The sequence below is a fragment of the Barbus barbus genome (assembly GCF_936440315.1).
Source record: "Barbus barbus genome assembly, chromosome: 25".
In the NCBI taxonomy this organism is placed as follows: Eukaryota; Metazoa; Chordata; class Actinopteri; order Cypriniformes; family Cyprinidae; genus Barbus; species Barbus barbus.
In genome coordinates, this window is record NC_136753.1 from 5,443,565 (window position 1) to 5,456,689 (window position 13,125).

The 13,125-nt window shown below is 39.1% G+C and overlaps 2 protein-coding genes across 3 annotated transcripts; both read right to left on the reverse strand.

The window, feature by feature from the left end:
- Positions 1-606: 606 nt before the first annotated feature.
- On the reverse strand, positions 607-8,706 carry rasal3 (RAS protein activator like 3). 2 transcript variants are annotated; one of them, XM_079376821.1, is made up of 18 exons: positions 7,895-8,706; positions 7,374-7,501; positions 7,112-7,190; positions 5,208-5,275; positions 5,042-5,097; positions 4,783-4,909; positions 4,563-4,661; positions 3,786-4,457; positions 3,567-3,711; positions 3,331-3,475; positions 2,874-3,110; positions 2,502-2,703; positions 2,318-2,409; positions 1,922-2,204; positions 1,729-1,839; positions 1,299-1,489; positions 1,101-1,185; positions 607-994 (listed from the first exon to the last, which is right to left on the reverse strand). In XM_079376821.1, exons 1-18 carry the CDS (start codon positions 8,355-8,357, stop codon positions 905-907), a joined length of 3,273 nt encoding a protein of 1,090 aa, XP_079232947.1. In that variant the 5' UTR covers positions 8,358-8,706; the 3' UTR covers positions 607-904. The 2 variants fall into 2 exon arrangements, with proteins under 2 accessions (XP_079232947.1, XP_079232948.1); XM_079376822.1 differs by lacking the exons at positions 7,112-7,190; positions 7,374-7,501; positions 7,895-8,706 and adding an exon at positions 6,488-6,761.
- A 750-nt stretch (positions 8,707-9,456) lies between these two features.
- pglyrp2 (peptidoglycan recognition protein 2) lies at positions 9,457-13,125 on the reverse strand (the record flags this gene model as incomplete). Its single annotated transcript, XM_079377155.1, is given in 8 exon segments — positions 9,457-9,507; positions 9,608-9,865; positions 9,869-9,905; positions 11,169-11,185; positions 11,189-11,373; positions 11,465-11,795; positions 11,799-12,232; positions 13,062-13,125. Coding segments are annotated over 8 exon segments (1,377 nt in total).

Here is a 13,125-nt window from a genome sequence, read left to right on the forward strand (position 1 = left end):
CCGGCAACGTCTCTACCACCTCAGTCGCTTGAGAGACTTCAGACTGCCCTCTAAAGTGCTCAGGAATTTCTACTCCTGTACCATAGAGAGCATCCTGACGGGAAACATCACGACCTGGTTTGGAAACAGCACCATGCAGGACAGACGAGCTCTACAGAGGGTGGTGCGATCAGCTGAGCGCATCATCCGCACCGAACTCCCTGACCTGCACTCAATCTACAGCAAGCGGTGCTGGACCAAGGCCAAGAAGATCGTAAAGGACCTCAGCCATCCCAACAATGGACTGTTCTCTCTGTTGCGGTCTGGGAAGCGATTCCGCTCCCTGAAGACCAACACAGAGAGACTGAGGAGGAGCTTCTTCCCGCAGGCGATAAGGTCTCTCAATCACACCATCACACAGGAGTAATATCTTTGAAACATTGACATTGACTGGACAATCATGGACACATTCATGCAATACATATTTATATATCTGAACCATTGCACATGACACTTCATAAGTCACTTTAACGTTTCATAAGTCACTTTTGCATTGCCACTTTAAAATTTTTATATATATATATATATATATATATATATATTTTTTTTTTTTTTTTTTTTTTTTTTTATTATTATGCCCTTATTTGTACAGTTTATTTACTAGTTAAATTTATTTTCTTTTGTATTTCTTCTTATTAATATTTTTTAAGGTCACTGGCTGCCGTACAAGCATTTCACTGCATATCGTACTGTGTATGACTGTGTATGTGACAAATAAAATTTGAATTTGAATTTGATTTAATTGTGACAGGTAGGTAGCTATAAGCACAGTGTTATCGATGAATAAAAGAAATCTGACAAAAGCTAATAGCAATGCAAAATGGCACTATGTAACACACCACACCAGTTTACTTCCTGTTTTGCATCAGGTATTGATATAAGTCTTTCTCATGCCATCAGCATTAACTGCATAGAGTTGGTGCACATCTTTCAACAATCCAGCAAACTGCTCCTCCTGTTGTCAGACACACAATGCAAGTCTTAACTTAGCCATATTGTATGTACAAGCCAGAATTAATTATGTACGTCTAAAAAATAGAAGTGAAAACCAAATAACTTACCAAAACATTCATGCGTTCTACTGCAGCCACAGCAACATTAAGCTTTCTTTCGTCTTCCTCTCTCTCTTCTTCTATGACGCCCAGTCTGCACAAACAGGAAGAGAAAGAGAAATGTTCCAAGTAGGCTTATGAGTATTTACAAATAAACACATTTTGACTTCTTTTAAGCAAAAAAAGGATATATATATTTTTTTTAACCTGAAAGTTGCGCTTGCCAACTGTTCTTCACGAATGGATAACAGATTACGAAGTTCCTGAACCTCTGCCTGTAGCTGTGTATTCTGTTCTTGGGTCAGGACTATGAAGTCTTCCAACCGCTTGGCCATCTCCAGCTCACGCTCAGTTACCTGCTCCACGCCCATACGCAGCTCTCCCAACTCTTGTGCATGCTATGAGACACCCAAACTTTGTCAACATATTGTGGCATTTTATTGCACCATTTCTATCCTTTATTACACAAGTTAATTTTGACAAAACATCAAAGTAGTGGTAATATAATTTTACTTAGACCAGTCTGGTTACTGGTGACTTTTTCATAGTATGATTTTTCAAATCATACTATTGTGCTTTATTATACATGCGATGGTTCTGAAACCAGATGCATTTAGAGTATGCAAACTTGACTGACCCTGTCTAATGTGCTTGTCTCCTCTTGCTCTTGCCCTATATTATGATAGGGCTCGTTGCTGTTTTGTTTGATCCAGAGTACTTTTGCTCCTGGGGCTTTGGATTTTATGGCCTATGACAAACAGGAAATAAGTATTTGAAAGCACATCACTGGCAAAATGTCTAAGAAATTTTAACCAGTCTTAGTTACTCACATTGCTAGGTGATGAAATTTCCAAACAGGGATCCTGATCTTGATTGTAGTCTTGGCACTGTGTTGGTAGCTCTTCTTTGCTTGTCTGCCTCTTTATTGGTTGCCGTTGATGCCGTGATGGTCTGTTGGGGACACTAAAAGCCCGCTGCACCTGCTTCCGCTGACGTTCTTTACCTTGGTTGGATTTTGAGTCTATGGGAAGCTGCTGCATGGAGTTTTGTAATGGACTGTACTTGGGGAGATCCTTTGGAAGTAAATATAGAGGCTTTGGTGTTCCATGAATGCTGTATCCGCAAGAATGGAGACACAGGTGAGAGGAGTGTAAGTACTTTGAACAAACATTGATTTTAAAACTTGATACAGCTTCTCTTGGAGTCCCCCTGGGAATTAACCTTACCTGCTAACAGGGATCCGTTGAGCTTCCTGGCCAAGGAACTCTGTGATCTGATTTAGGATTGAAGGCAAGGGATGTAGATTGTCTATTTGGTCCTACAAAAAAAGATGTAATTATGCCCATGAGCACATTGTTTAATTAATGATAATCTCATAGTGCTCAGATGAGCCCTGATGTTTTATGTTACCTGTTTCATTACATAGATAATATCGACCAGGAGATTGTGAAGGACTGCTAGACGAAGGGGCAGGTCTACATAGCCATCAAATCGAGCCATGGCAATTTCACTGTCTGGATCAGATACTTTCTGTAAAAATCCTCTCATTGGCTCCCAGTGTTGTTCTAGAAATCCATTCATAAAAAACATGTACTCTTCTTTTTCGCCAAACCTGGTGGATATTGAGATAATATGGTTGTTTCCGAGAACAAACCTTACAAAACTCTAATTACAGTACATTGGGGCTTATAATCAACACACAAAATATTTTGGCGACCTGATGCAAGTTAACTGAAAGATGGAATGGTAATCAAAAAATGAAGGACTATAGGCTGGACTTACAAGGTGAAGTTTGCAAGGTTTTGAATGACCTTGGCTGTCAGAGTGAGAGTACGAAGGGTGTTTGGCTCTGGATAGGCTTGGGTGAGGCCAAAGAGTGATGGACTGAGGATCGCTGGGCATAAGAATCGAAGAAACAGAGATGCTGATATGAGACGGTGTCCGATGTCTGTTTGACCTCTGTCCTCACAATCTGATACCCAGCTGGAAAAAATCTCATTCAGCTCCGCAGGGAATGAGCTGTTCATAGAAAGGAAAGAATTGATCATTTAAAAATAATTTTCCATAGGAAAACTAATGACACCCATTAGGAGTTAAGTGGACATAATATATCTAGTTACTATTATGGATAGTATATAACAACAATTTGTTCATCTTAGATGTGTTTTCTACAGAAAATACTTGCTCTTTTTTTTTCAAATATATTTTTTGGGAGTGTGTTCATTTAGGTTTATCTTACTCTTGCATGTCGGTTATTCTCTTTACAACATCTGCACACGTCTCCTTCAGATGTCTCTGGTTGATTGGTAGATCAGAGGCAGAGCATTTCTGTGGGTCTACCTCACAGCTCTCTCCTCCACTATACAGTCTGGCTATGAAGTCACCTGTGGATAAAGAGGGTTAAACAGGAGGTTAGAGGTAAATAATATGACACATGCAGTTTCATAACAAGGGATGCAGTAGAATATTCCTTACCAAGTGTGTCAATGAGATACTTCTGGCCCACCAATTTCATATATTCATCAATAGCCTTTGTGGCCAGTGTATTCTCCCTGAAAATCAAAGCCTCATTTTCTCCCAAGCGCTGAACTTCTGCACTACCAAGATCAATCAAGAACTCCTGCACAATCAAAAACTATTCAGAAATCTGAAGAGCTTATGTCTTTTCCGACAGTTACCGCTGTTGCCACTCACCTTAGCTTTCCCAATGCTCTGGAGCACATGAACAAGTGCTCCTGCAAGTTCTTCTTTCTCCCGTACATTGAGAAGGGGTTCCAGGCTGCTGCACATGTCCACATAATTCACTGTGATATACTCTGCAAATTCCTTGTACCTCTCAATAGGCAGAATTTTCAGGATCTTGAATTTGGATTTGACTCGAAGTGAAGCTTGCGGGCCAACTTGGTCCTTTGCTGTACTTGTTCCTGGGGGCTTGTAGGGAACGATGGGATACCACTTCTCCTGATAGGCACGTCCTTTTATTTCTGCCAGATTAAGAGCCACACTTCCTAGAGGATGCAAAATAGAGTCATCTTTGGAATGGCGCTTCTTTTTGGGGTCTTCGTCTTTAAAGAGGTGCAGGGTGATCTGGTTGACAGGGGGCAAATTGTCAAGTTCAAAAAATTCGCCCCAGAATAGCTGGCAGCCTCCTGAAGTACCACCACCATGGCCTGTGCCAGCTGCTCCAGATCCTCCATCAGCTGCTTGGCTGGAGCGTTGGATGGACTTCCCCACTGCCTGGGTACTGGTACGAGCAAACAACGTTCCATCAAGGTGGACCTCACAATAATATCGCTTCTTTGGGGGAAGGTCTTTTGCTTCATTAACCCAAAGGCTCAGTGAGTACTCAGTGCGCTCACAGTTGTCCTGAAGGTAGATAGTATAAAACATTATCATTATTTGTGTCATAAAAGTGCACAATTAATTAAATATTTTGATGGACCTCACAGTAAGTTGAGGAATATTCAGTACCTTATTTGGATGAGCAGCACGACGCAAGTCTTCAATCCAGCGGTCTCTTTCTGCAGCTGAGCTACACCCAAAGCAGTGGTTATTCTTTGAGTTGATGACCTTTTATGAGTCAGATAAGGAAATGGCCAGAGAAGAAGAGATTTGTTTGGATTATGGATTGACTTAAAGATCAGAAAATTTAAACATAGTTTGTACTTTAATATGCAACAGCAAGGTCTACCTGAAAACAGTACTTCTCCCCTAGAATCGAGCAGTGAACTGGCCTGATGACAGTAGTCTGGTCTGTGCTAAGATCCAGGCTTTTTGCCACACTGACTGGAATGGATAAAGATTCTTTGGAACCATACCTTGATGGAAAGTGTGAAAGACTGGTAAATGGCATATCATCTCAAGCCATCAGATGATTTGTTCCAACTGACATTATTCTGTACTACAGAGTCAGATCAATCTTTTTCTACATTATAAAAATGATCTTCTACCTTCCAGCAGTATTGAGCTGTGTGCTGCTTTTTTTCAAGCGTTTCTTGATTAAATTCTATCATGAAAATGAGAGAAAAGGATCGTTAGGGGAAAATACATATATTTATGCATGCATTTTATTCAGCAGCAGTTTCAGATTTTTTAGAAATACTAATGTATACTCACTCTGACACCGCCATCTTGCGCTTTTATTTTGGTTCCACTCTGGGGGACCACAGGATCTGGGTTTAGCTCTAAAGAGAGAATGAGAACAGTTTCTATATTTGATGATCACTTTGATGCCACAGTATTCCTCTTTTGTCTGTAGTGAGCACTGAAGGTGGTCCATCCCATTCTTTTTTAAAACGTTCCATAATACAGTTATTGATCATTAATGCTTAAATGATCAAATGTACTGTATGTGTGCATGTATGTCTTTCTGTTTATTTCGTTCTGGTGGGATAAAATACAGCAGAAAGACAACTAATCTTAATGCAATCGCAGATTCTGAAACCAAGGCAGGAAGCATAGTCATTTCCTTCCTTCTATGTGCATCAGATCAATAATTACCAGCTTAACAGAAAATTTAACTGTTACTGCAGCTGAATTCTGTTAACACGGAACAGAACCGAAATCTAGGGGCTTATTTAATTTTTTATGTCAAAAATGAGGTTTTACTTGATCATCCATGTCCCTTTATGAAGCTGGAGAGCAGACAAGCAGTACCATGCAAAGCATGTGGTCCCAATTTTTGGACTTACATGATTATAAGGGTCAGACTTAGGAATGCTTAAATAAATCACGATTACAAAAGCAGCAGCTGTAAAAATGTGTCATATTTACTTGGCAGCCTATTAATGTTTTGTTTCTGATGAAGTCTGACACTTTGCATTTTGTCATGAAGCACATGAAGTAACTAACTTGCAAAGAATGCAAAAGTGCAACATTAAAAATTAAGACGACAGTATTGTATCAGCAAGTACTGCAAATAGAAATGAAGCAAGCATTTATTGCAAATCTGCCAAGGCCGATGGATTTAGAATTTTATGAAAAATTACTGTCATGTTCACACTGCCCCAAAAGACACTGACAAGCTGAACATGTTCACTTGGGTCAAAACAAACCCTGATCAATACCAACAGATGCTGACAGGGGTAACACACTGATGGCATTTGTCTCTCTGTGTGTGTGTATATGGAAGCACAGATATTGGTAAGCAATTCAGCCAACAAATAAGCTCCAGCAAATTACATTGTATTTGAAAGCACTACTCATGGTATATCTTTGTGCTTTGTTAAACAACTGAATTAGCTGAAAATTAAGATCAATGTAAACTCAGTTAACTGGATTCTGCCATCTCCTTAGACTTGTTTTAATGCTGATTGAATTCCACATACATTAAACTCTCCAGCAAAATGATTGGACTGAATCATTTAAGTAGGGAAAGTTAAAATTATTTTGCTTACCTAGTGCCCCTCCACATACAATCCAACGCCTGAAACCCATTATTTGGAGTAGCTCAGAATTTGTATTTTTTTCCCTTTCAGAACATTAAACTCACAAATGCCCGTTTAGGTTTTTTACTTTTAATATAAAGGTCCCACATGCTTATTTTGAGTGAAGTAGACAGCACACCCCTTCAGTCTCAGTCATCCTCTGGTATGGAACACCCAGTTACGATGGTATCTTCAGACACTCAAAGGAAGCAATTTTACAAGCACACGCACAGATAACCACGTCAACCATTTCCTCTGTGAATCCGTTATCTAGCTTCACTTTAGTTACTGACAGGCCTTCATTGGCTAGATAGAGACAGATGATATCTCTCATCTCTTGAAGTCATCTCCGGTTTTGAAATTGTCAGGACACAGCGAGCTTTAGGCCGTCACTTCATTCAAGTGTACTGCAATCCCCCCAGTGATCTCCACAAGATAATGTTCACATTTGTTCTTATGAGGCCAGTTAGATAACAATAATAGTGGATCAGAAAGTTCTGAGCAAAGCTCCAGTGTCATTTGTTTGCAGATTTCTTGCATCTAATGCAATGACATTTTTGGCTTCGATGTAAATTCAAACTCTGTGATACTGACCAGTGTGACTTCCACTGATGTTCTGGAGACTGATGCTGGAGAGACAACTGCTGGCCCGGTTCCGTACCCTCGTCAAAGGCTGAAATAAATTCAAAAGATAATGATATATTGGCAGCATAAGTTGACCTAAAATCAAATAGCATTTCCAAACTAAATGCGCTGATGCTTTAAAGTCAATTTAATGGCATATATCGAGTATCTTAATCTGCTAAGTATAATGTCTGATTTGTTGGCATCGTTTAATGTGTGTGTTGTTCATTACCTCTTCCTCACGCGGGATAAGGATCTGTCCATCTTGAAGAAAGCAGTTGCTAATGTCCCAAACGGGAACGTCTTGTGGAGGGGCCCAGGAGAGGCGAACAGGCTCCACATTCTCAGGTTCGCACTTTTCTTTGTGTTTTCATAAAATGTGAAAGAGTTTACATGCAACGTTTTAATTTAAAATGCCAGAAGCTTCAAATACAAAACATACTACATGCTAGAATGAATTTGGAATCCAGTTCCAATATCATAAGGGCTTAATTAGTTAGCAGTCCTATCAACATCCAATTACATGTTTATGTCATTTGGGTACAAAAGAAAAAAATCTTTCTGTCTATTGTTCCATCTCGCACATCCTGTTGTTGTTCCCTCGTTCTTTAGCGCCATTTAGTGGCATGTGCATGTACAATCTTTTATAGGGTTAGAAAGCAAGTCTACACTCTCCAACAGTAGAGATCTTTCTAAGGAACCTTCATAACTTATGTTTAGTAGAACATTTAGCATTGAATATAAAGTTCTTACCATATTCTCTGGCAGCACTCTGTAGACGTTGTCTCTTGAACTTCTGTGAAACCGTTTGCAGGTACGTCCTTATTTTACCCCTCTGCGTTGTGTCCTGGACAGTGGACCCAGATGCAGAAGAGGAGGATAGGACCGAAGATAGTAGGGACCCTGGTGGCTCTGAAAGAGCTCTGCAGAAAGGGTTTTTTCTTGAAGTTGCTGGCTTGTCTGGTTTGGATGGGCTTTCGTTCCCTCGAGTTGCAGTCGAGCATTTTTCCCCTGCGTCTTCACTCAGAGCTTTGCGCCAACTCTGCATTTTACTCCATTTGTTTGAAGCCCCTTTCTCAAGCCTCTCAATAGCCCCCTGTGCCACCGTCTCAGGCTTGGCCCCTGTGTGCCACTTGTACGTGTTGAGTAACTTGCCATCCTCTGGTTGTTGTGGGTCTTGATCAACCGGACTGTTCTGCTCAGGAGACAGATCCATGTCTTCCTCAATCTGTGGTGCTGATTGCTCAGCACTCTTTGTTTGTACCCATCTTGATTCCTACTCCGAAACCCAAATTAGCACGTTTTCTGGCCGCAGGATGTTTGAGGCAATGCAAAGTTTGTATTTTCTTGTAGTATCTCAAAACGTATGGTTTCCTCAGCACTTACCAGTCCTAGAGGTCTTTAAATGTCTTGTATTTTCAATTTCATGTGCTTCGGATCTCATCATCTGCTCACTTCACCTATTGGCTTGTTTGAAATGATGCAACCTTTGTGGTCCTCAGCTCTTGTAGGTATGAGGCGGTTTTTTTTCCGGTGCGTACTTGTCGTCCAGTATTCAGGAAGCCAGTCAGTTTGTGGGTGGGGAAATCAGGTTAGGTATACAGGTTGAAGGAAGACTGAGAGATGAGGATATTTCCCATACTAACCCAACTAGTGCAAAATTATAGTGCTATGTTCTTTCCTTTGTTATTCCTATTTATGGAAAATCTAGAGATCATAGTATTTTATTTGATCATGTTTTGTTCTTATACATTGTATTTGAGTTTGAACTGAATCGGTATGGTTGTGACTGGAAAAATTATTATGATCATCGTAGCATAACATAATCAAGATTTGATTTTGTTGATTAAATATGAATAGGATTGACAGTTTAACTTAAATACCTGCTTGTTTTGTTCAGTGACGGTTAAATTTCCTGTCAAAACAGCAGCACTTCCTGTCTCACTCTGGGGCCTGCTGCGAAAACCACTTCCAGTCGTGGTAAAGACTCAAGTAATCTTGTCAACCTTTCCTTGAAACTGTCACATACAAAACTCAACGTGTAAGATTAGAGATCACCTTGTTTATTTTTGCACATGTAATTCTCATTTACATGCAGTACAGTAACATTTCAAGGTTTCACAGACTCCCAACCAATGTACAAAGTAATGCTAATTGCCTGTTTTATGCTAATAACCTTACATTTAAGTGGCAACCTTTTAACTTCTAAATTATATTTAAAACTAAATTTATTTTTAAAACTAAGAGTGCTTGTCATACTAACTAGTGGGTTTAATTGTTGTGGCTGCTAAAGCAGTCATGCACCTTAAGTCAAGTCATGTCAGTGACAGCAGATGTCCTCGGTGTTTCTTAAAAGGATCCATATCCTGTGAACAACATTGTACAGTCACAGATTAATGTGTCGGTTAGGATGACAAGTATTTCCAGCATTAAACTTTGAAATGTCTAAGTATAGCATCTACATACTTTGTAGTGTTCCCAGGTTGTTATCTCAGAATACAGTGACTCCCCTGGACATGCTGTGCCTGCTACTACTTGTCTATGAACCAGAATGGTAAAATTCTCATGCAGAAATCCGTTGCTGACTCTGCATTTGACCAGATGATGGTGTACTAGCTCCATGTTAAATTGGGCGGGTAAATGAGCAGTGTAGTTCCCGATGAAAGCATCACCATACCCAACAGTATTATGTTCTTTAGTGTGAGCCCCTACTGACATCCAACCTCATCCTTCGTAGATGTAGCCATCAGACCCAACAACAAAGCTTGGAGAAAAAGTCAGATACACAAAATACTTACAAATGATACTCACTGTGATATTTTGTATGCACCCTACTCAAAGAAAAAAAACAAAATATGGACAAATATGGTTGTATGCTCTGATTAGTTCGTTGAAAAACCACAAAGTAAGACACAAATTTTAAACATTTGACATTTTTATGCATGTAAACATTATAACTGTTCTAAAAACTGATACTGGTTTCTAAAGCAGGAACTTAACTAAAATGTAAGCACATAAGGGACTGTTTTAAAATTATCCACATAAGCAGCAACTTTGTCCTCATGCTAAAAATGCTCCTCACTTAAAAAACTGGAGAGGCTTGACTCAATTGATTCCTATAGGGTTTGGCATTAGCATGTTGCTATGCTAATAGTTATACACAGAAATAAGCAAAGTATTACATAGTACACACAAATATTGTAGCCTATAAAATAATACATTTTTAATTTAGCTATTTCCAGTATTGAATGAAATATAAGATTACCTCAGTGGCCATTTTGTGTTTATTTTTCCACTGAGATAAAGCAAAGCTGCTGAGTTTACATACTTCTCTATTATATAGTAGCCTAAAATAGTATGTAAAAGAGCAGTATGTCTAAATTCACAGTTTTCATAAAACATTAAGCAAAAAGTACCTGGATGAAATGCACATCCTATGGAAATTTTACCATCACATGCAAGAGGATTTGTAAATAGCAACTGATGCTGGTACAATATGACAGATGTAGTACATCCAGATTACATTCATGCTAAACATTAATAAAACATATTGTTTTAATGGTTGTGAACTAATTACTACTCAGAAAGAGAAGTACCTACTCAGTGAGTATGCAGTTTTCCGGAAGTTCACATGTAGTATGTGATTTCTTTGTATACTCTGACTTTAAAAAATACATTATTATTGTTAAATTGTTATTTCTTAATATTTTTAAATGTTTATTTAGTTTTGTAAACATTCTTAAAAGAAGTTACTTCGTTGCAGTGCATTCTGGGATTGCTTTCTCCAGTAAGAAAACCTACCGGTTGGAACAGCTTTCACACCAGGATGCTCTCAATATTTCTAAATGTTTATTTAGTTGTGTAAACTTTTTTTTTTTTTTCCAAATGAAGTAGCTTCTTTGCAATGCATTCTGGGACTGTTTTCTCCACGAGGAATGCCTACCGTTTGGAACAGCTTTCAAACCAGGATGCCCACAGCAAGGGACAGAATGTATATTTGTGGCAGAATCATGCTGAAGCACGTTACCTGTAGCCGATGTCGTACTAGCCCAGACTCTTCTGGTGGAAATGTTGCATTGCCCTCATATTTTTGGAACGCATTTGAAGGTTTCGACAGGGTTTGCTGGGAATCTCTGTGTGGTGAATATACAGAAATGGCAGGGGTGGAAACAGAGGTTTGAGAGGAACCAGGGGTAGCGCTGCTCCCCACATCTTGAAATGATGGCAGGACACTGAAGAAGGGTAAGCACAGAGATTGTTGGTTTAACACCAGCGTTTGAACAGTCAAGTTTTATTTGACCAACTGGAAGTACCTTCACTTACACATATAACGTAGCATAAACTCTTTAATTCCTTTTTCTATAAGACTCTCAACCCCAACATCTCCTTTTTGTGGATGACTATGTAGTGCATCTGCTACTTTCTCTTGAAGCAGTGATGAATTTGTGATCTTTTTAAAATTCTGTCTGCGATAGCGGCCTCTCAGATGAGTACTCAAGTCATGATCCAACTCTTCCATAGTCCCTAAGTAGTAGCTCCTCAGTAGTGTGCTTAAATGTACTTCAGAGCAGTTAACAACAGAAAGATGCTTCCCAAGTATGGCTCCATCCATTCCACCTTGGACCAGAGCATCAGTGGCCAAGGATGGCATGCCTTAAAGAGTAAAAACCATAGGAGCAGATACACTGTCCCAACAACCATCCGGGCCAAGTCGCTCAGGTGGAGTTGCATTCCCAAACTGTAGCCCATATTCAAGACCTAGAAGGAGAGGAGCAAGGACAACCGTCGTGCCATCAGGAGTCAGAACAACTCCCCTCTCTTCATGATCGTCTGTTATGAAATGATGAGTGACTTTGTCCAAGAAATTGGAGAGATTGTGGTTTATATTCATCTGCTCTGTGATAAAGCTGTTGTTTTCATAGTGAATATCACCTTGATTGTCAGATGATCCCACAAAGTCATGTGTGACATTGTCAGCAATTTTGCGTAGACTCATCATTAAACCCAGTGGATTTAGTCCTGGGTTTAAATCTTCTAACCGTGTAACAGCAGTTATAAAGTCCTTCACGTTCCTCAGATGAACTGCTGTAACTAAAATATATAATTACTTAAGACACAAGAATTATGCATGTGCAATTATAATCAAGGTAAAGAGGATTTTTGGGGTAATAGAGATACGGACTTCATCTCTTTGAAGACTGTACATGTGACAAAAGTGTATGTGACACAATAAATTTAAGTATTAAGCATGTCTCCGCTGTCTTTTGAAATTTATATCACATATTGCTAAGGTTGAGATGGTAGTCTGATTAAACTATGCATACTGGATGAAGCCGAGCTGCAATCACAATATGTACGTTTATTAGTCTGACTAAAGGCTGGAATACACTACATGACTGTTTGACTTGATTTTCAGTCTGGATGTGTCAACAATAATAGTTGTCGAAAGTCATTTTTGCTTTTTATTTTTAGCTTCAGACCATGATTCCATCCAGTCAGAGGATACCAAATATATTTGATATTTATAAGTTGATTTTAGTATATTGTGTGCATGTTTCTGCACGAGTTGGTTCAGTTCAGATTGACTTGAAAGTCAGGTAGTGTGTAATTCTCAGTCATGTAATGCATCCCAGTTTTGCTCTCTTTAACCTTTTACAAAGTAGGCAAGTATGTGATGCCTGGTTTTTAACAATGTGTTCAGATTTTAAAAGTTGTGTAGTATATTCCAGCCTTTAGCAAAAATGTGACTTTCAGTTGAACTAAAGCACTCACATAACACTAAAAAAAACTCCATGTACTTACTGTAATTATACATGTATTGCATGTAATTATGCATCATTTCTTGTTATTATAATAGCAAGTACATGTGTAACAAGAACACCTTAAAATAAAGTGTTACCAACATTTATGGTGGGCATACCTGAGCTCTGAATGACTATCCATATCCCAGACATGGTAATAATCCCCAATGGTCCTGGGGCCAT

Bases quoted from the DNA above. Each gene is read 5' to 3' on its own strand.
- rasal3 (XM_079376821.1), bottom strand. From the start codon at position 8,357: ATGGATCTGTCTCCTGAGCAGAACAGTCCGGTTGATCAAGACCCACAA. The intron at 4,458-4,562 runs GTACTGAATATT...ATCTACCTTCAG, and splicing joins GTGCTGCTCATCCAAATAAG to GACAACTGTGAGCGCACTGA. The intron at 3,712-3,785 runs GTGAGTGGCAAC...TTGATTGTGCAG, and splicing joins AGAGCATTGGGAAAGCTAAG to GAGTTCTTGATTGATCTTGG.